Source organism: Dromiciops gliroides, chromosome 6 (assembly GCF_019393635.1).
Source record: "Dromiciops gliroides isolate mDroGli1 chromosome 6, mDroGli1.pri, whole genome shotgun sequence".
Lineage (NCBI taxonomy): Eukaryota > Metazoa > Chordata > Mammalia > Microbiotheria > Microbiotheriidae > Dromiciops > Dromiciops gliroides.
Window position 1 is genome coordinate 79,616,044 of NC_057866.1, and position 23,839 is coordinate 79,639,882.

The 23,839-nt window shown below is 38.4% G+C and overlaps 1 protein-coding gene across 3 annotated transcripts in view; it reads right to left on the reverse strand.

Moving 5' to 3' along the window:
• Positions 1 to 214: 214 nt before the first annotated feature.
• Positions 215 to 23,839, reverse strand: part of C1QTNF7 (C1q and TNF related 7) — a 152,165-nt gene continuing 128,540 nt past the window's right edge. For all 3 annotated transcript variants that reach the window (XM_043971970.1, XM_043971968.1, XM_043971969.1), the window contains exons 2-3: positions 4,706 to 4,951; positions 215 to 1,879 (exon numbers count right to left, since the gene is read on the reverse strand). In XM_043971970.1, coding sequence (XP_043827905.1) covers positions 1,248 to 1,879; positions 4,706 to 4,943 — 870 coding nt within the window. In that variant the 5' untranslated portion in view covers positions 4,944 to 4,951 and the 3' untranslated portion in view covers positions 215 to 1,247. The remainder of the gene's footprint in view (positions 1,880 to 4,705; positions 4,952 to 23,839) is intronic.

Below are 23,839 nucleotides of genomic sequence, written 5' to 3' on the forward strand. Positions count from 1 at the left end.
GGATCCTTCAGATAGCTCCGCTCAGGTCAGAGGGAGCTGGGGGCTTTTTTCCCCCCAGCTGTCTGACTTGGCGTCTTGTATAGCCCACGGGGCTTTTTCGCTCCTCTGAAGCTGAGGAGGAGGGGGAGAGACCCCGAGGGCCTAAGGCTTTCTAATCTCAGCCTAAAGGTAGGGTCCCCAAATCAAAATAAATTTCCACAAATGGATAGAGTAATGGAACTGATGAATAGAAGGGAAGTAGGTGAGGCAGCTGAATATCACAAGATATTGCCAGAAGAGGGGAAAAATGGAAACTCCATTAATGTGGTCCAAGAGAGTAGTGGTGGAAAATTATTGACCCGATTGGCTGGAGATCGCAGGGGAATGGTGTAGAGAGAGATTCTGGCAGTGAAAAAAGAGCAGAAGGAAAAAAGCATATGACTGATAGAGGATTTTTATTAAGCTGGTAGACTTTGCTTAGGGTTGAGTTGAAGACCTAAGTTAACACAGAGGAAGAATTACTAAGTTGGAAGGTTGCCTTTATTTGTAAGAAATCTCAGGGAAAACAGGTGCAGTGGCTACTTCATGTCAAAGCAGTTTGGAAATTCATCATACTTCCCCCTGAGTCCCGGATCCTAATACCTCACTGCATGCAAGGTAGAGATGCTGGTTTTAGTTGGGGTAAATGAGGGAAGACAAAATGGTGAGACATTCTTCCTCCCACTAGACTTTATAGTAGAGCTCAGCAGTCTCTGTACCAGCAGTTTTTAACTTGCTGCTTTGCATTGCAGAAAATGCTTCGTGTCTCTTATCTTTTGTTTTTGACATGCATTTTTTTCCTTCTGAGAATTACCCAAGACATTACACTGTATGTTATGATTCTTTTAAATAACTGATAAAAACAAGTAATTCCAACAAGCTTAATAAGACAATACTACTGCCAGCTGGTTTTATCACTCAATGTATTTAATATAAAATTTGTTGACATTATCTTTAATTTGTTTAAATATTTATGAACATTGCTTTCAAGGGAATTCATATCTGGGGTTATTGTTTTACATAATTCATTCTGTGTGGTCCCAGCTGTTTGGTGCAGCATCTTGCTTCAATGGATTCTGTTGAAAACATCCATCGTTCCCTTTAGAATCTGGCTGGCAGTTAATTCAGATCATAGCAGTGCTGGTCCATCCGCCATCTTTGGCTCCCAGATCAGATCCAATGTCAGTCTGTATAATGAGGGAGGGAAATTTCTGGATTGTTAACTACTTTCATAGTTCATCCTCTTCAGATAAGGAGTCAAGGTAGTCTGTGTCAACATATAAGAGAAATCCAGAAAATAAACTGTCTGCCCAACTTGGATCTGAGAAAAGGCCATTTTGGTCTGTGAAGAAGATCTCAAGCCATACCTCATCTTCTGGTTGAAGGTAGATCACTGTGGATCCAGAGGCCACATCATGGTTCCCTGTGTTAGCATCAAAAGTTTTTATCTTGAATTGCCCATTGTGTACCAGCCCAATTGCCAGATGTTTATTGGCTAATGTGATATCATAAGAGAAATAATAGATTCCTGGAAATGCACATATGAACTTTCCTGTTGAGGGATTGTAGTGCTCCCCTTCATTGAAAAGGACCTTGTTGAACACAATGGGTAATCTTTCTTCTGGGTAACTGGTGGTAATGCCAACAGAAAAAGCAGATTTGAGCACTATGCTCCCACACCTGCAGACACCAGGTGCCCCTCGATCACCTTGATCTCCTCGATCTCCCTTTGGTCCAGGAAGTCCAATTGGACCTACATCTCCTTTGTCTCCACCTGGTCCCGTAGGTCCTTTTTTACCAGTCTCTCCTTGGTCTCCTTTCTCTCCAGCTGGTCCTATTGGTCCAGCTTTTCCTCTTAAACCTTCAAAAATATTTATAAGTTTAGTTATCATGCAAATGAGAGATGAGCAAACAGCAATCTTATAAAGCCCGTGTCATTAACAATACACCTTTTAGGCATAGCTTTAATTATATAGTACCAAGTCAATGGGTTCTTCTAAAACTATGGGTACACATTTAAAAAAATGAAAGCAAATAGCTGTGAATTTAAAATCTAAGGGCTTTTTCTGTCATTGCCCCCAGTAATTTAAAGTGATTGGCTATTATTTTGATGGAAGGTCTGCTACTATTTACACATTTACAAAGAGCTCCCATTACCTGCAATGAAAATTCTCTCTGCATAATAATACCATCTTCTTATCTGCAAGCTAGTTGAAGGTCTAGAACTAAAAAGGACTCTAGGTAAGATCCAATTTCATTATTTTACATATGTGGAAAACAAGGCCCCAGGAGGCCAAATGACTTGGCTGAAGTCCTACAACAAACAAATGGCAGAGACAGGATGAAGAATCTCCTGACTCTAGCAGCTGGGTGGCAAAATGGATAGAGTACTGGACCTTGAGTCAGGAAGACCTGAGATCATATCCAGCCTCAGACACTTCCAAGCTATGTCACTCCACAAGAAATCTAAACACAGTTTGCCTCATTTTCTGCATCTGTAAAATGGAGTGATAATAGCACCTCACTCCCAGAGTTGTTGTTAGGATCAACTATAATTGAGACTATATTTGTAAAGTACTTAGCACAGTGCTTGGCCCAGAGTAAGTGCTATATAAAATAATAATAATGATGATTATTATTAACCTCAGACTTTCCAGATGGGAGTCAGAAAAACCGAATCTTATTTTGTCCTTGCTCTGCCACTAAATAGCGATTTGACCCTGAACAAGTCATTTAACCTAACTGCATTTTGTTCTGGTCACTGGGTTTGGACCACCACGTCCCAAACTATGCTAATTTAGTAAGTCAAGGACTTGTTGATGTACCCGTTGCTTGGGCTAATAAGAAGTGTTTCCCTCATTCCCTTCTTATCATTGATTATAAGGGCAATACAACCTTTCTGCACATAGGGACGAAATTAGATCCAGATCAGGTTGAAATCATAATAATTCAGAATTGTTAACACGGTTTGAACTGACATAAATGTTTCTGTAATGTAATTGACATCTGCAGATAAGTCATACTGCAACTATTTCCATATGCTAGAATCCCACTTATTAATCTTAATAGAAAATGACTTTTGTATTCTATTGGCCAAAATGATATCCATGAAACTTAACTACATGTAGTAAAAGTTTGATTAGCCAAGGAGGCAAGTATCAGGGCTATTATCATTACAAAGGAGTTCAACTGTACTCATATCCATGATCCCCCATCATATTTACAATAATTTATATCTACAAAGTTTGCATCACAAGATCTCTTGAAATGCAGAGATCTCAATTCATAGTTGAAGTATAGTAGAAGTATATACCATATTAAGTATCTGATGGTTTTCATAGATTCTGAATTATAAAACATTTCATCATGGCAAATAGATAAGATATTCATGCTGTGTTATTTAAATAGATATTAACATATTATTTTGTATTGTTACAAAGTTTAGCTGTTAACACATCCCTAAATATTGATTTCTATTTTCTTCTAAAACCATAGATTTATAGAGTCCTAAACCTAAAGGTTTCATTTTATAGCTAAAGTAACCAAGACTCCAGGAGGTGGACCTAATAGATCCTCCGAGGTTTTACTAGACTGCCATGCCCTTGATGCCAGGATTTGGATTTATTCATATTTTTTCAAGGTATTACACTCAGCAATATATGTCTGCTCATTGCTTCAAGGTTCTATTTTTTAAAAAATCTATACTGGCATCAATTTCATGTTCTATATTATTTTCATGGGTTGCTAAAATCAAAAGAAATCTACCATTTTCAAGTCAAATTTTCTGGAGATTTTCTGAATTTAGCTAGGTTGGTCCTTGGACAACACATAGTCCATCATGGCAGCCCTTCTAGTTTGATCGAAGCTGCCAGAGCATGCAAGTTGCTAACATATTCTTTGAGAATCCAGGGTCATCTTCATGCCACGAAAGAGCATCAGAGTAGGACCTTGGTGGAGGCAGAAATACAAAGTGGCATTTAATACAGAATCACTCATTCATATAGTGTCCCTTAACCAAAATTTTCAATTGACTTTGCCAACAAGATGGCTTGATTATAAGATGTAGAGTTGGAAGGGACCTTAGAGATCATGTAAACCAAACTCATCATTTTACAAATGAGTCAAATGAGACTCAGAAAGGCAATTAACTTGCTTAAAGTCATGCAGGTAGCAAATAGCAGAGTCAGTATTGGAACCTGGATCCTCTTATTCCAAATTTAAAACTCTTTCCACTGTAGGACAGTGCACAGTTTACTATGTGGTATCCATCTAGTCTTCTGGTTATAAAAAAAGTAAGAAAATAATAAGGCTTTTCTATGGTGCCACAAGAAATCTACTTTTTGATAGCTATAGCACAGAGCTAATGTGGACTGACAATGAAGAATACGATTAGACAGTTAAGCTCTATTATTTATAGTGTTGCTGTTTCAGACAAGAAAAATGAAATCCAGCAAAAACTCAGCAACTTATATAACTCCCCTCAAAAATTTGGAACAGAGTCAGAAACAGAGGCTCCTAATGGCTATGTCTGACAAACACATTATTCTCATAAGATCATGATGATTAAAACAAACAAAAGCAAGAGCAAAAGAAAAGCAGGGTAATTTTTCCAGGTTTGGGGGTAGGAGAAAAAAGGGAAGGGGGTGTGGATGAGGGAGGTACTTCATGGAAGATTAACTTTCATTACCTGCAGTCCCCTTTTCACCTTTTTCACCTTTCCTGCCATCTCTACCATCTCTTCCTGGAAGGCCAATACGACCGTGGGGCCCAGGTGATCCATTAGCTCCTGGGGGACCAGGAGGCCCAGGCAAACCAGGTATGCTACAGATATACCTCGGGGAGTGACTTTCTCCTTTGAACTGATTACCCCGATGTTGTCCACTTGCCCAGATGACAAAACTTGTAACATAGAGCAAGACAAACATCTTTGGCTCTGGAAGAGACACAGATGAGCATAAATGCATCTTCTCAGGTCTTACTTAGCTTATTGATTCTATTTGAGAGGCGACTGAATATTCAAAACATTATATCCCCCAATTAAAAAAAAATCTCTCCCTCCCCAATTTCTTAGACAACAAAGAACTTATTATTGATAAAGAATTCTTGGCTATATATCCAATGACCATAGAGTTGGAGGCCTGTTTAGAAGCTTCAAAAATAATTTAGCAGGATCTATGTTACCCTTGATCTTTAGGATACAACTGGAGAAAAAAGGGAGTTTTAAAAAAAGAAATCCTATTACTGTCCCCCTCCATGATATTCGTATATTACTCCAATTAATGATAATTGGAGTGATATGTGTCTCCTAAGGGGAGAATCAACCTCTCATCTAAAATCCTTAGGCTATAATACCACAGTGTTTTGCACATTAAGCTGCTGGAGCCTTTTTACCAAGCAAAACTAAAAAGCAAGACTCAATTAAAACAATGGAGCTGTGCTGTGACTTCTCGATGAAATAGATGTTCTTTCCCCTCAGCTCTGATCTAATGGGATCCTTTTCCTTTGCAAATATCTGAGACTGGAAGGCTTGACTTCATTACTTTCATCATTAGCTTGACTCTCAGGAAAAAAGGGAGGGGCAGCTTTCAGATAGTTTAACTGGAATGGTCCCAGAGCTTTGTGATTTTTTTTTTTTAACCTCAAAGACTACAGGTGGCTCTGGCTCTTCCTAAAGGAGGGAGCCTGTCAGCTTGGGCCTCAGCTAGTAATGGGTACATCCTGTGATTGACTTGGCAATAAGGAAACCATACGACTCCTAAAAGCACATCAGCACAGACCACTTTTATTTTTGACAACCAGCTGTCCGGAAGAACAAGGGCTACCTACACTTTCCTAGTGCCAATGGGGACTTTGTAATACTTACAATATGTGCCTACAAATGTGATCTATCCATGAAATCAAATGGAAGAAACAAGTCAAGGGAAGCATAGATTTTCAAAAATACTTCCTAATCAATAATCTTATGGGTGACTTGGATATTAATATCACATACATGCTTATCAATGCTGCAGATGGCACAGAGTTGGTAGGGGGTAGTTAACATACTGGATGATCGTGTCAGATTCCAAAAGGATCATAACAGATCAGAATGCTGAGATAAATCTAACTAGGTGAAATGTATTTAGTAAGTATAAAGTCTTACATTTGGTTCAACAAATCAACTTCAGAAGTATAAAATGAAGAAGGCATGACTAGACAACAACCTTACTGAAATAGTTTTGGGGGCTTTTAATGGATTGCAAGCTAAATAGGAGTTAATATTGTGATATAATAGTCCAAACAAAAGCAATCTTCAATTGCATTAAGCAGCAAGTCATAGTGTCTAGGACGAGGGAGGGAAAGGTTTTCTATGTTCTGGTCTGACCGTATTTGATGTAATGTGTTCAGTTCTGGTTGCCACATTTTAGGAAGTATATCAACAAGTCAGAGTATCTAGAGAAGAGCAATTAGGATGAAGAAAGGCCTTGATTGCACACCATAACATAACAGATTGACATAACTAGGAATTTAGCCTGTAGAAGCAAACACAAAGCAAGGACTTAAGAGCTGCCTTCAAGGATACAAAGACTGTAACATGAAAGTTAGAGGACAGCTAGGTGGCATGGTGGCTAGAGCACTGGGATTAGAGTCAGGAAGACTCATCTTCATGAGTTCAAATCCAACCTTAGACACTTACTAGCTATGTGACCCTGGGCAAGTCACTTAACCCCCTTTCCCTCACTTTTCTCATCTGTAAAATGAACTGGAGAAGAAAACGACAAACCACTCCAGTATCTTTGCCAAGAAAACCCTCAACCGGGGTCATGGAGAGTCAGACACAACTGAAATAACTGAACAACAACAAAAACACAAAAGTAGGATTTAAATTGTCCTGCTGGATCCCAGAAGGCAGACCTCAGAATGAAGGATGGAAGGCATGCGAATTTGGTCTTGATAGAAAGGAAAAACTTTCTACAATGAAAGCTTTCTAGAAGTAGAATTTACTGTTTCAGGAAGCAGTGGGCCTCTTTCCCTAGAGATCTTTAAGCAAAAATTTGGCAATTATTTGTCAGTGATCCTCTGAAGTCCCTCCTAATTCTGATATTGTGGCATTTTGTGTCTATGTGGTGTCAGCACCATCATTCAATAACAGAGGAAGATCCACCAAATTGTTTTTTTTAGCATTATAATTTAATTAAGAAGTTCTGATGAGAAATGATTATTTAATTGGATGGAACACAATTAAATGTGACCAAAACTATCTACCTGACCAAATCCAATCATACTAGTCCAGAAAATATATTTCTTCATTGGCTGTATAGTTTAGCCAAAAACAAGACCCCAAAATACTTGTTGCATTGCTGGTTTGAGATTATATTGACATCCTTTCACTAAATAAACTCTTAGATTTGCTCTGTATTGTTTATCATTTATAAAACAAAAGACATTCCCAAAGGGGTTCCAGACTAAATAAATATGAGGAAACAGGTTTTCAAAACAATGAGATGAAAAACCTTTGGTTAAAAGGTAGGAATCCCTTAGATGTCAGATGATTAGGGTTTTTTTTTTCCCTTCTAAAAGACTTAACAGACTAAGTAGGCTTTGACAAGGTATTTGAAAGAGGAAAACAGGCTGACTTGGATTAATACAATGAAGCTGTTTTTAGCACAGGCATAAAATGAGAACCTGTCAGGAGGAAAATAGAGGCTGAGAATGGATGAAATGGTCCATTGTATAAACAATCATGGAATCTGGTAATATCAAAGTGGGAAGGGACATTAGATATTCTCTAGTGCATAATGTATAGGTTTAGGCAATGTGGTACAATGGAAAGGGAAGAGAACTTGTAGTAAAGTTACCCTGGGTTTGAATTCTAGCACAGACACTAGTTATGTGATGATAAGTCACTTTACATCATCGAGTCTTAGTTATCTTTTGAACTACATATCTTTTAGAGTTTTGGTAAGGAAAACTGTGACAATGTTAAGGCTCTATATGAATGTGAGAATTTTTTCCCCATTCATTTGTTCTGGTTTCTACTTGCAATTTCACTGATGTGGGGAATTATCAGTGTGGAAACTGTATTTCTATACATCAGTGGGGCAGCTAGGTGGCACAGTGGATAGAGCACTGGGCCTGACATCAGAAGACTTGAGTTCAAATCTGGCCTCAGACATTTACTAGCTGTGTGACCTTGGGCAAGTCACTTAACTCTGTATCAGTTTCCTCATTTGTAAAATGAGCAGGAAAAGGAAATGACAAACCACAAAAGTATCTTTGCCAAGAAAATCCCAAATAGGGTCATAAAGAGTCAGACATGACTGAAAACAACAAAATAATAAAAATAGGTCAAAAGTTAATGGGGGGGGCAGCTAGGTGGTACAGTGGATAAAGCACCAGCCCTGGATTCAGGAGGACCTGAGTTCAAATCCGGCCTCAGACACTTGACACTTACTAGCTGTGTGACCTTAGACAAGTCACTTAACCCTCATTGCCGCACAAAAAAAAAGTTCATTTGGGGCACTTGTCCATAATCACCTAGATGTTCTATGAGGCAAGACTTGATCTCTATCCATTATACCATACTGTTTTTCTAATATGAAATGTATTATCATCATTTAGTAGTAGTCTCAGCTTGAATAATTAGAATGAAGGGAAAGTCAGTATCTAAACCCAAAATAGGGAAGTCAGATCAAAAGAAAGATACAGGAAATAATCTAAGGCGATTATTTAGGCAATGCTGTTTACATGGACTGTCATAAATTTAGGGAAGAAGAAAAGAAAGTTATAATAACAAAGGGTACTTGTATGCAAAAAGGATTTTAGTTCTAGGGAGTAAGATGAATTTTAAAAGATATTATCAAGGAAGAAATAGTAATCCTTAGTGACAGGGGCAAAGAGGTGCTGAAAGGGAGAAGCTGAAAAGGATGACAAGACTGTATGCTTACAAAATGAGAATGTCAAGATTGCGTGTTTAAAAAATGAGCCGAGAACGAATTACCAAATGGAGGTCAAAACATAGAGGAAGAGAACATATTTAAGGACAAAATATACAGACACTAATCCTTCTTATGTTAACTTTAGTTGCTGATATATGTAAAAAGGATATGTGAAATTAAGAGAGGAGGGACTGTCCCAGAGATCAGTTAGGAGGCTGGTCCCAGGCTGAAATAATGAGGCCCTGGTGGTAGCTATCTGGAGGAGAAAAGGCAAACCCATTCCAGTATCTTTGCCAAGAAAACCTCAACATGAGGTCATGAAGAGTTTGGACACAACTGTAAACAACTGAACAACAAAATATGTTAAAATGATGCTAGAAAAATGTATAGATGGGGAAGATTTAAAATAATACTTTGTCATTCAATGAGTAAATATTTATTAAGCACGTACTATGTGCCAAGCATTGTGTGAAGCCCAGTGAATGGCACAAAGAAAGGCAAAAGACAACCCCTGTTCTCAAAGTGCTCACAATCTAATAAGGGAGTCAACATGAAAACTATGGTGTACAAAAATACACACACATACACCCACACACACACAGAATAAATTGGAAATAATTAACAGAAAGAAGGGACTAGAATTAAAGGGGATCAAGAGGCTTCCTGTGGAAGATGAGATTTTATCTGGAACTTGAAGAAAGCCAGGGAAGCCAGAAGGTGAAGATGAGGAGAGAGAACATTAAATTGTTAATGGAGGCTGCTAACACTATGGGACTTCACCAATTCAACAGACAAGCTTTCTTTACTATTGAGAAAATTGTGTTAGATTTCATGAAAGATGCAGAAAAGTGTAAGACAACATCTTTACCTTCCAAGAAACTAAAATCTAGTTTATGTGGTAAGGTAGTATTGGAACAGTATAAAGAGTTTTAGTTTTGGAGACAGGGGACTTGGGTTTGAATTCTACATGCCAGTTATGAACTGTGGGGTCTTGGGCAGGTCACATCATAATCACCATCCACCACCACCATTATCATCACTGACATCATTACCAACACCGCTAACACCACCTTCATCATCATTAAAATTTATATAGAGCTTCAAGATTTACAACCTGCTTTACATATATTTCTAATTTGATCCTTAACCCTTGTAATATAGGTGCCATTATTATCCCCATTTTACAGATAAGAAAACAAAGGCTAAGAGAGAATTATTGACTTTGTCAGGGGCTCACAGTGTAGCAAGATTTTATTTCAGGTTTTCCTTACTTTAAGTCTAGCACTCTGTCCTAGCTGTTCTTCTCTAGACCTTGGTCACCTCACCTATGAAGAAATTAAACTAGACAGATTCTCAGGTCCCTTATAGCTCTAAATCCATGGTTAGAGTGCATTATGAAGATTATTTATTTGGTGTTATGAAGGATGAATTGGAGAGGGGAGAGATTAGAGACAGGGATGCTACTTGTAGGAATATTATAGTCAATATTTCCTTGACAATAGTCAGCACAAGAGAAATGGAGAAAAAGGGAAGAAGTCCTTGAAAGAAATTATTCATTAGACTAAAAAAGATAAGAAATCTTTCATACCTGGAGCTGAAAGGGCCCTTAGCAATTAATTTCCTGGTATTGAAACTTGACAAAATGGAGGGATGGTGAAACAATTTACCTAAGGGACACAAGTGAGCTTGGTTGAATTAATTTCAATAAGCATTTATTAAGTACCTACTGTGTGCAAGGTACTGTGCTAGTAATTGGGAACACAGAGACAAAAACAAAACAAAACAAGCTTTAAAGGAGTTTAAATTTAACTGGAATATAATTATGCTAATTTGTTATGACCTATAGCTGTTCCTCATGCTATTCAGTGCTAGAGCCCCAAATGGTCATTCCCTCTAAAATGGAAAAGGCCCCTCTTCCATTATAAGAAAAATATCGAGGCCCATGCTGTTGCATACCAAACTGTCTGACTGGCTTCCCAGAACATCATGCATACCTGGTGAGCTGACATTTTGCTTTCTGGTTTCCAACCTGGCTCTTCTGTAATCTCCTCTTGCTCCCATGGGATTTTACATTTACTCTGGACTTCCCTCTCTTCTTTGGCCCTTCTAACAATCATATTCTGTCTGCATTAGATCTTCTGTCTATATCCACATCAGGCTGGCCATTAACCTTTTTCCCTCCAACTGAATGACAACAAGTATATATCTGCCCCATCACTTTCTATTATTTTTCTTAAGATAATCCCTTCTTGTTCATGGTCACTTCCATAGTTTGTTTTATTACTGTTATATCGACTCTTGTGTTTTACTTGGCAAACATTTATTAATATGGGCAAATGTCATTCTAAGGAGGGAACAAGTATTTCCTAAGAGCCTATTAGGTACCAGACACTAACTTTACCAGATCTATATAATTTTGATCCTCACAACATACCTTAGAGGTACGGTGCTACTTATCTCCGTTTTACAGTTGAGGTAAACTAAGGCAGACAGAGGTTAAAAAGACTTGACCATGGTGAAACCCAAGTAAGCGTCTGAGGCTGGATTGAATTCAGATCTTCCTGACTTCAGGTCCAGCACTCTATCCATTGTGCCTTCTCGATGCCTGATTAAGAACTGATATCGGGGCAGCTAGGTGGTGCAATGGATAGAGCACTGGCCCTGGAGTCAGGAGGACCTGAATTCAAAATCCGACCTCAGACACTCTAACACTTACCAGCTGTGTGACCCTGGGCTAAGTCACTTAACCCCAATTGCCTCACTAACAAAACAAACAAACAAAAAAAAACCCAAAACTGGTTTTATATAAAGCACTTAGAAGCTAGCCTGATTACTAAACAGCAACCTATTGGTTTGGTAGAGAGTTCACAGGCCATGGACTTAAGAAACCTGGGTTCCCATCTTTCTCTGATACCTAAAAGCTGGATGACATTGGCAAGTTTTTTAATCTTTTTTTTTTTTTTTTTTTTTTTTTTTTTTTTTTTCGGAGCAATGGGGGTTAAGTGACTTGCCCAGGGTCACATAGCTAGTAAGTGTCAAGTGTCTGAGGCTGGATTTGAACTCAGGTCCTCCTGAATCCAGGGCCAGTGCTTTATCCATTGCACCACCTAGCTGCCCCTAAGTTTTTTAATCTTTCTGACCTTCAGTTTTCTCATCAGTAGAATGGGGATAGAATCATAGACTTTAAGTTGGAAGAAGTTGGAGGTCATTGTCTAGACTACCTCCTACCCAAATCTTGAATCCCATTGACAACACACAAAATAAATGCTTCTCCAGCCTCTGCTTGGGCACCTCTAATGGCAGAGAATTCTCTCCCTTTCAGGGAATCCCATTCCATTTTTGGACAGCTCTAATTATTGGTAGTATTGGAAGAGGTTCCAACAAAAAACTTGTCATGATCCAAGGAGTTAATTTCAGAGTTAAGCATTACTTTAAATATGTTCATTCATTTAAGAATAGCTTCTGTTCAATTACATCCATTGTTCATTTCTCCTTTCTTTAAAACAGCCCATTCTCTGCGGAAGAACTTGGAAATGAATGAGATGTTTGACATCCATGAGAGATTTCCTTACGTCTTTTTGTGCCTTGGCCAGATTATCTCTACGACCAATTCATATTGGTTGTGAGTATAATTTATAGCTTTCTTACTTCCTTTAAATGTTGAATTTACTATGGGGGCTGATGATGTAAGGAATGCTGCATTACAGACAAAAAGGATTATATATTTGTTTCTGTGCTGGAATGTGGACCGCTAGGTTGGTTTTCTTCTTGTTCCATCTGTTTTCATCATGGATACTTGATTATGAACTCTCTGCCAGTAGAGAATGAGCATTAGAAATGCTTATATGTAAAGTTCAGATACTTGAAGCTCATTTAGTTCACCCGTCATATTTTGCAAAGGAGGGAATTTTAAGTGACTGGACCAAGAAAACACAGCTGGTACTAAATAGCAGAACTAAGTGTTGAACGAATATCTAGTATCAGAATATCTAGATATTCTGACTCCAAATTAAGTATTTTTTCTACCACATTATAGAGTAAAAAATCTCTTTCAACTTTGTTTTTACGGGAACTTCCTGTGAAAGTATCTGTGCCACAGACATGGGCTAAAGCCGCAGCCATGGTGTGAAGGGACAGAGTTAAAAACCAGAGATCCATTGGTACCCAGGTAGTCAATGACTCCCACAGACTCTTCTCCTACTCATTCACGTACCTAGTTCCCTGGGCTTCTACATTTCTGCCTTCTTACTTCTCTAAATTCCCAGCCCTAAGTTTGGTAACAGATCTCCTGAAATATTGATTTCTGGACTTTGTTCTAGATTAGAATCTGCATTCCCCCTTTGCAATTTAGTGTTATGAGGCAGCTGTGTGATAGTGAATAGACAGAGCTTTACTTGGAGTCAATAGACGCATGGATTTGAATCCTGGCTCTGACAATCACTGTGTGTGGGGAACACTGGTCACCAGAGCCACATATCCCTTGTCTATAGAATGGGCATGATAATGGCTGTTTTGGGTCACCAGATTAAATTCCAGATAAGACTGGAGGCGCTGACAATAGGGTCCTTCAGCCAAAAGCTTCATTAGTCATGGTGACAAACTTCACTGTGGTATCACAAAACCCACCTTAACAACATTTTGTCAATCCCTTGAGTCAAAGCGAATGATTAAGGATAACTCAGACTAGCTCTTGAGCCCTGATGCCTTACATTCCTAAGTGTTGGTTTACTTCCTATTTACCAATATAAGTGCTGTGGAAATAATTTCTTAACATTCTCTCTTCACCTAACTGTGGTTAGGTGAAATATAGCTGTATTTAAGTTAATTAATTATTAGTACATTAACTTTGTATTAAGTAGAAGAAAGTAGAAGGAAAACAGAACCATTGCCTTAATTATTATTTTAAATATTATCTCTTTATTCATTTTTGTCATAGCACTAGTATGCTTTCTATAGCTTATGACAATTTATAAGGTTATTTAGTATTCAATAACATGGTGTTTATATTACATAAATGATCTATTTTAAAACCATTTTAAGGCTATGGTCCCTTCTATGTTTACATAGCAATCTCTGTGTTATGAAATTATAATATTCTATTAATAAAATGGTAATAGTAATGATAATTCATAATAATAGCTCACATTGCAATGGTACTTCATGATTCCATTGAGCCTTACGTACGTTGTTTCATTTGATACAACTGTATAAGGTGAGTCATACAAATATTTTTTTCTCTTTTTACAGATGAAGGAACTGAGACTTAGGGAGATTCTATGACTTGTCCAAGGTCATTTAGTATAGTCCTAGTTAGTATAGTTAGGTAGCAGGGTCAGGACCCAAACAGGTGTTTTTTGTTGTTGTTGTTGTTTTTTTGTTTTTGGTTGGGCAATGAGGGTTAAGTGACTTGCTCAGGGTCATACAGCCAGTAAGCGTCAAGTGTCTGGGGCTGGATTTGAACTCAGGTCCTCCTGAATCCAGGGCCGGTGCTCCATCCACTGCACCACCTAGCTGCCCCCTAAACACAGGTGTTTTGATACTACTAAGTATAATCTTTCTCCACTTAGGGCTGCTGCCTCCAGTGGCAATGCTTCCTCCATTACTCTCCGGTTTTTCTTTTCTTGAGACTGGCATATTACTTTCATCTAGCTGAAAAATGAACAGATTTAGAAAATGATGTTCCAGGGGAAGATTGAAGAATTACTCTCTTAGAAATGATGTTCCCACCTTTGTTGGTGGCTTCCTGATAACATCTGAAAACTCAATGGAGGGAGGCTTCAGGACAGTGGCAAAATAACTCTTCCTGTAGTCACTCTTGAAATTTCACCATTAAAAATTCATTCCTTTGGGTTCCTCTTAGGCGATAGGGACTTGACCTGCGATTTTATTCATATAGCAAACTCCCAGGTAAGGTTAGTCCCTCTCTCTACCTTATAGGTTCTTTGTCTACCTTACAGTTAGAAAGAATCGCCTAGCTAGCACTAAGAAGTAAAATGATTTGCCTATGGTCCCACCACCAGTATATCAGAAATGGGACTTGAACTCAGGTCTTATTATATGTATGTTTAGTTAAGTGGAATTATAAACTCTCATAAAATGTCAGCTGTTATTTTTATTATTTAGTAATTATTGGTAGTAGGTAGGTAACTATACAAAATGCAAATACTTCTGAGAGGAATAACACTTTGAGCCAGCTAATAACATATTTGGAATTATGACAACCATCTGGGAGTAAGACTCAATAGAAATGAGATAGTGGCAGGAGTCAGCTGAAGGGCCAGAAATGGGGGGTAGGAGGAAAGGGGATTGGAAGATGAAAGGCCAAAAAAAAAAAAAAAACCCAACCCAGGGGAGAAATGACCAAAGACAAACTTGGTCTGAATGAGGAGGGGGAAAATGGTGCCAAATATTATTATCCTGGTCTTTTTACTCAAACTAACTCCTAGTTTCCAGACGGATTTGTGATTACTTCTCAGCCCAGATCTGAAATGGTGGGGGAAATCCTTTATATAACTATTGCTGGCTACCTATTGTGTTTTATCTTGTCTGGAAAATCTGAAGAGTATGCTGCTGCTGCTGCCTATGGTGGTGGTAGTGGTGGCGGATGGTGATGGTGGGAGAGCCAAGTCTAGAAACCTTAGTGCTCTGACTTCAAGACCAGTGCTCTTCCCACTACTCTCAAATATTCCTTTCTTTAAAGCTGGAATCCCAAAAGGAATTCATCTTGATGTTCAGATTGAATCTGGGGAACTCCCTGTGGAAGATAATTTTATGATTATATATGTAGACACCTAACTCATCGTCAAGTTGACAGTATGATATGGCTACTCAGAAGCCAAAGCATACTTAGATAGTATTTGTAAAAGTATAGCAGGCAGAGTGTGGGTGGTGATGGTGTTGCTGGACTCTCTCTGGGACAGCCCACCCTTGAAGCAGTTTATTCAGTTCTTTCATCACATTTTAGGAAGGTTATTGACAGGCTGTATAGAGAAGAGGCAGCTACATGGTACAGTGGATAGATTGCTGCACCTGGAGTTAGGAAGACTTGGTCTTTCTGAGTTCACATCTGGCTTTGGACATTTACTAATTGTGTGACCTTAGGCAGGTCACTTAACTCTGTCTCAGTTTCCTCATCTGTAAAACGAACGCAGAAGAAAATGACAAACCACTCCAGTATCTTTGCCAAGAAAACCCCAAATAGGATCATGAAGGATTGGGCATGACTGAACAATAAAAACAATAGAGAGGAGGGATCACAGTGGTGAGGATATTTAACACAATGCTATTTGAAGAAATCTGGAGGTGTTGGGATGTTGTAGCTTGGAGACTTAGAGAAGGGAGAGAGGGCAGGGAACATGATAACTGTCTTCAAGAATGGCTTGTGGAAAGGGATTAGACTTGTTCTCTGGCTCCAGAGAACAGAGATAGCTAGGATCAAGAGGTAGAAATTGGGACAGCTAGGTGGTACGGTGGATAGAGCACTGGCCCTGGAGTTGGGAGTACCTGAGTTCAAATCTGGCCTTAGACACTTAACACTTACTAGCTGTTTGGCCCTGGGCAACTCACTTAACCCCAATTTCCTCACTAAAAACAAACAAACAAAAAACCAAAGAGGTAGAAATTATGGGAAAGTAAATTTTGACTTAGGTGGGCCTTTATTGCTGCTTGACAGTCCTTTGAATTTACCTTTATTTCCTCTTTATGTAAGTTCCCACAGATTGTTTCTCCTTTCCTTTCATCAATTAAATCTCCATTCTCTACCCTTGTAGTAGATGATCCAGTTTCATATTTATCCTTTACTTTTTAATCATACTATCATTTGTTTTCTCATGAGAAGATAAATGTAAACTCCCCCATCTCCTAATTCCTCAAATTTTCTCAGCATCACCAGCTTCTTTCTCCTCCTTTCATATCCACTAATCATCAAGGCTAATCCATTTCTTGGCACATTTGATCATGTTCTCCACCTCACCACCTTGAGGAATTAGCTTCAGCAAATACAATTACTCCAGTCTTACCTCATTTAACTCTTCCATTCCATTAGATGCTTTCCTTCTGCCTACAAACAGGCTCAGGTTTTCCCAATACTTAAAAACTACAATAACAACAACCCCCCACCCCCAAGTAACTCAACCTTGTTTGATTCTTTTATCATATTCAACTTTTAGTTTATCTCTTTACTCCCTCTCACCACTAAACTTCTTGAAAAAGTTGCCTGTTCCCTGTACCTCTACTTCCTTACTAGTTGCTCTCTCTTCAAATGCTTGTAATTGGGTTGCTGTCACTATCATTGCTATTACCTCTGAAGTTCCACCCTCTAAAGGCACCAATGACCTGCTAATGCCAATTTTTTTTAGGTCTCTTTATCTGCAGCCTTTGAAGTTGTTGGCCACCAAACTCCATCCCTTGATTTCAGAAACACAGCCCTCTTCTGGCTTTCCTTGGATTTTTCTTACTTTCTTTCTAACTCTTGAGTTGTGTTGTGCCCCCTTAAGTTAGATATTTCCCCAAAGTCTGTCCTCTATATACGTCTATCTCTATACTCTCTGCTTTGGCAATTTCATTCACTTCCATGCTATTGGCTACAACTTCTAAGCAGATAACTTCCAAAGCTACTATGACCAGTGCTTCCTTCTTAGTTCCAAACCCATATCTCCAATTGCCTACAAGACATTCATACCTGAATATTCCACCATCACATGCAAATCCACATGTATCAAACTAGAAAAGTCTTTCTCATGTGTAGATCTAGTGACATCATCACTCTTGCTCAAAAATCTTAGGGACTTGCAGTTGCCTTCTGGGTAAAGCTCAAATACCCTTGCCTGGCATTCAAGGCCTCTTCAGTCTGTTGCTCCTCTTACCTTGCTACATTTATCTCTTTGCATACTCTATCTTTGATCAAAACCAGAGTGTTCTTTGTCCCTATGGAATCTCTTGTGCTCTCTTGCCTCTGGGGTTTTATGTAGACTGTTTCCAACCCTTCTTGCAATATCTTCCTTTCCCTCCATGGCTTGCTAAATTCTTATAAACATTTCAAAATATTCTTTATGAAAATTTCAGATTTATTACTCATATGATGCCTCATTTATTAAACCTTCCCTGGTTGAGAATGATTTTCATCCTTTTTTGGCACTTCTCTAATTAAATTTTAATGTTTTATTGTGTATTAAAGTTAGCTGTGTATCTGCTCTCCCCGCTAAACAGTAAGTTCTATTAGGAAAAGGCTTTTATTTAAACTTTGTACTTTCCTTAAGGGAAATTAGGTGGCTCAGTGGATAGAGCACAGGCCCTTGGAGTCGGGAGGATTTGAGTTCAAATCCGGCCTCAGACACTTGACACTTATTAGCTGTGTGACCCTAGACAAGTCAATTAACCCTGATTACCTCAAGCATTTGGGGCCATCTCTGGTTGTCCTGATGTATATCTTGACACTGAACCCAGATGGCTCTGGAGGAGAGAGTGAGGTTGGTAACTTTGCATAACCCTCCCTCACTTTAATCCAATTCACTGCAAATCATGACATCACCTTCTGATGATATGGTCCTCTTCGAGAATGAAGTATGAACATCAACAACTTTCCTTAGCATATAGCACAGTATGCAATGCACTTAATGTTTTGGGAATGAATGAAAGGAAGATCCTTGTAACAATTCAAGCTGGATGAAAATGGACTATATCACCTCCATAGGAGGCAAGTGTCTCATCACAGAGGATTGTTCAATTTTTTTGGTTCTTGTCTTTTAAACACCCAGAACAGTACCCAGTAGGCCCTTAATAAGTGCTTCGTGATTGATTTATTGTTGAGGAAATTATAAGATGTATTTATGCTAGGGAAAGGACACTGGACTAAATAAACACTTTGGTTTCTTCCAAGACTCTGATTCTATTGATTAAGAAAATGATGATGGTAGAATTTTATGAATACCTTCAGTCCATCATTGGTATATATACTACTCCACCAATGCAGATTATCTACTGCCAGGTTGTAGTACATACTCTTCATGAGTGGCTGAATAAATTCATATTCTGATGTCCATATTCCTGGCAACCTCTGTCCTCAGATGAAAGACTCATAGTCTATTGCCAGGTTTATAGTTGAAACCTTTCTGCCTTTCAAAAACCTATTACTTTGCTGCCATAGTTTTTCATAACCCAAGGTCACCTTCCATGCGATAATAAGGCATCTGAATAGGACTTATGTATTTAAGAAGAACATAGTATATTATCTTTCTACTTTCAAGTCAAAATTATGATTAACAAAATAACTTTCATATACTTTTATATGGTACTATTTTTGATGAGTACATGTCAGTTGTTCAGCTAGATGGCACAGTAGATAGAGTGCCAGGCTTGGAGTCAGGAAGACTCATCTCCCTGAGTTCTAATTTGGTCTCAGGTCTCAGACACTTAATAGCTCTGTGAGCTAGGCAAATCGCTTAACCTAGTTTGCCTCAGTTTCCCCATCTGTAAAATGAGCTGGAGAAGGAAGTGGCAAATCACTCTAGTATCTCTGCAAAACAACAACAACAACAACAACAACAACAACAACAACACCCAAATGGGGTCACAAAGAGTTGGACACAACTGAAAACGACTGAACAACAAGAACAACATGTCAGCTATATCTTAATGAGAATAATCCAGAGCTTAGCATTCATTGTTTTCTAAAAGCATAATACTCTCTCTTTTGCCTTATTTACAAAAGGTCACTTCCAACTATTTCAAAACACAGGAATTCTAATGGCGTTGGATTACAACAATTTGCCTGGCACCATGAAACTTCATGGTCTTTAAGGCCTTGTAACCTAAAATTGACTAACTTTAGTTAGGTAAGCCAAATTTGGCTATGAAGCAATTTATTCACAGACTTCATTTATCTATCTGTCTGTTTACGTTAAATATATTTTAAATTAATATCAGCATTTTTCCAGGGGTCATAAGAAAACCTTCTAAAATGTGTTAGAAAAATTCAAAGTAGCTGCCCACTCCAGAAAACAGATACTTGCTCACTAGTGATTTAGGGAAGGAATGTAGTATAGACTGAAACTAAAATCTGCAAAAAGTGTAGAATGGAGAATGCTTGCTACGGAACTCCAAAACAGTTTACTAAGCACAGGAGATCTTGGGAAGCTTGCTGTTTATTTTAAAGTCTTGAATAATCATAGAATTTTGGAAGTAAAGAATATTAGTGCTGGATAAAATCTTCAGTTATAGAACTTAGAATGTTAAAGCTAGGACAATTAGAATACAAAGGACAGAATGTTGATTTGGATTTGTTTGTAGAACATAGAAGGTTATGCCTGGAAGGGAACATAACATAGAGTGGGAGAGTTATAAGGATCTTTGGAATATAGAATGTTTGAGCTGGAGGGAACCTTAGAACATTGAATGTTAAACCTGCAATGAACCTTAGAATATAGAACACAAAACATTAGAGCTCAAAGCTGTAATCCAGTAACCACGTCTCCCTTCTCTTCTCCACCCAATTTCCAGATGGGGAAATGAAAGCAAGATCTCATATTCTAAGAATGACGAACAAGAAAATATAAACTCAGAAAGAAACCTAGGTGATACCTATGTAACTATGAAGCCAGGGTTCTGAGTGACCTTATGGGATTTAGTTAAACTGTGAATCTAATCTCCCTCTTTTTCTGAGTCCAAGGTGGTATAGGAAGGATTATGTTCTCATCCATCCACTCCAGATGTTGGGGGAAAATGTCTTTATGTTTATTCTTGCTATATCTTTGAATCCAAAATTCTTTTGTAAAAGTTAATCTAATTGTTAAGTGGCTAAATGGGCCTGTGGTACTTGGTTTCCTAAAATTAAGGGAAAACAATCAGAGGACTTGAGCCGGCAAAATATTAAACATACTCTAACTTCTTTAAGGGTACTGGAGAACCCTAGGAGGAGGCGTGAAACGGAACCCATCTGGCACTCAGGTAGTGGAGGTCGCAGAGTCACTATTACACCTGATTTTCAAAATAGTACTTATATTTGCTAATGGCAGCTAATTAAAATAATATACAATATAGAAAACAGAAGTGTCAAAGTAATATATCCTTTGCAGGATGGCAAACCTATATATTAAAAGTGAGATTAAAGGATTCTTTCAAAATTTTGTCTTAAAGCCATGTTTCTATGTCACCAAACATGGGTTAAAGCCTTGTTGCATTTTTATTTATTTTTAAAAGTATTTTCCAATTACATTTTAATCTGGTTTGGGCAGCCCCTCAGGAGTACTGTGGGCTCGATGTTTGACACCTTTGGTGTAGAATATTCTTCCTAGGAATTTCCTGGTAGAAGAAAATACACAGAGGACAGTAATTTGAGGGCTTTGAAAAAATCTTTTTGAGGGCAGCTAGTTGACGCAGAGGATAAAGTACTGGCCCTGGATTCAGGAGGACCTGAGTTCAAATGTGACTTCAAACACTTGACACTTACTAGCTGTGTGACCCTGGGCAAGTCACTTAACCCTCATTGCCCCGCAAAAAAAAAAAAATCTTTTTGATTCTGGGTAAGACGTCAACATAATTTAGACAGTGGGTAGAGAAAGATTTTATCCTTGTGTAAGAAGTGGAGATCTTATTCCTCCTTACCCCTCCCCACCAAATCAGCTGACATAATCAAAGAATATAATTCCAGATGATGAGGGGTTAATGTATTAATAAGGTGTCAATACTTTGTTACCCCTTTTAATATTTTGTATATAAATGTCTGTGTATACAAATGATCTCATTGGCTAGAGTGGGTTTTTAGAGGTCAGGGATTGTTTCATCTTTATCTTTGTAACTCCAGTGCCCAGAGAAGTTCTGGGCACATAGGAGGTGCCTACTAAATATTTATTTATTGATTAACTTGTAGAATTTATGTATAGCTATATCAATATTTTATCTATTTGTGGTGTCTGTCCAGAATATGTATATTTCTAAGTCTTTATCTCTAGCTGTAATGTCCTTTTCCATGTATTGCTAATTCCAAATCCATCTCTATATCTATCCAGCTATATCTATAACTCCATCCATATAATATATATTGATATCTGTCTCAGTATATACATATGTATCTGTTTGCAGTGTCTGTCCAGGATATATCTATATGTCTCTGGTCTTCCTCTCTATCTCCATCTCCAACTCCATTGCTGTTTCCTCTTCTTTTTCATTTCCTCTTCTTTTTCTTATCTCTTCTATTGTCTCCTCATCATTGTCATCTTCTTCTCTTCCTTCTTCTTCTTCCTCCCCCTCCACTTCATTCTCTTCTCTCCCCACATGTCTAAACAGCTCCAGTTCCTTTAATTGATTCTCATATGACATTCATCTTCATATCTGACCTCAGACACTTACTAGGCACGTGACCCTGGGCCAGTCACTTATCCCTGTTTGCTTCGGTTTCTTCATTTGTAAAATGAGCTGGAGAGGGAAATGGCAAACCACTCCAGCATCTTTACCAAGAAAACCCCAAATGGGATCATGAAGAGTCAGAGACAACTGAAATGAATGAATAACAACAACAACATATGGAATAGTCTGTAATCTTCTTATCATCCTGGTTTCTCTCAGTGCTCTTCAGCTCATCACTGTCTTTCTTAAAATGTGATACCCAGGAATGAACACAACACTCTTATTTTGTTTGGTCAGGGAACTTCATTATTTCATAAAGAAACAGATCAAAACTTGTTTCATTTCTGGGTGGGAAATTTTATGAAAGTCATTGATTGACAAACTGGAGAGCACTTCAAGAAACAGTAAACAACAATGGATGTTTAATTACCATGAAACCCTGGGATGTCAGAGCAGGAAGGATCCTTAGTGACCATCTGTTCCAACCTCCTCATTTTACAGATAAGGAAACTGAGGCATAGAGTGACCAAGTAGCTTACTTAAGGACATACAAGGAGTAAGTATCAGAACTGGGCTTCTAGCACTGGTCATGTATCTCCAAGTTCAGTGTGCTTCCCATCTATACCTTTAGAGTGATACTTCAACACCAAATCTCAGTAGTTTATGTCAACTGGGGAGGGTACACCCTCTTTGTTTTCTGAAGCAGAGAATAACAATTTCAAAGGTAGAGAGAGATTATTAAACACTTGCTAGCTTTTTGGAAGAAAGGCACTATGGGAATCCAAACTATGATTATGAAAGCAGAGCCTTTAATGCCTATCTTATTTGCGTTCTGAGAATCCATTGGGCCCAAATCCCAGTAAGTCCTTAGATCTATGTGAACTGCTAATCTATAAGCTTTAAGGAGATTTGGGGCCAGTGAAAAAGTCCAAATATAAGCCCTAGAACTAAACCTGATAGTGTGGGTATTACCTAGAGTCATATGCAGGACTTATGGTGTAATGGGGTTCCAGATAAAGTTATGAGTCAGTTATGAGTCATATAAAAGTATAAGCAACCTGGGGCTGGGATTTTCATTTGTGTCCCAGATATGCCCCGAGAATCACTGTATGAAAGAGCTGAAAGGGTCTTAGAAATCATGGGGTGGGGTGCTGGAGAGGGGAAGAACAAGCATTTACTAAGTACTTGATATATACCAGGCACTGTGTGAAGTGCTGGATAGATAGAGAGGTTAAGTTACTTGCTCAGGGTCACAACTCTTTCCACCATAAAGCTCTGCTTCTCTTACATAAACTTAAATCCTGGTTCCTAACAATAAAAGAATTGTCTGATCTCTGTAGTCCATGGCAGGGCAAAAGCCAGAGGACCCAAATTTGAAGCCTGGTTCTGACATTTTATAGCTGTATGTCTTGGGCAAGTCACTCGTTGCTGGGTCTCAGCCCCTTCCTCTGCAAAATGAGGACCGGATTCGATGATCTCCAAGGTAATTTCTAGTTTTAAATACTGTCCTGCTGTGCTTTGAGACAAATCCATATGCTTTTAAAAATTGGAACTAATTTTGC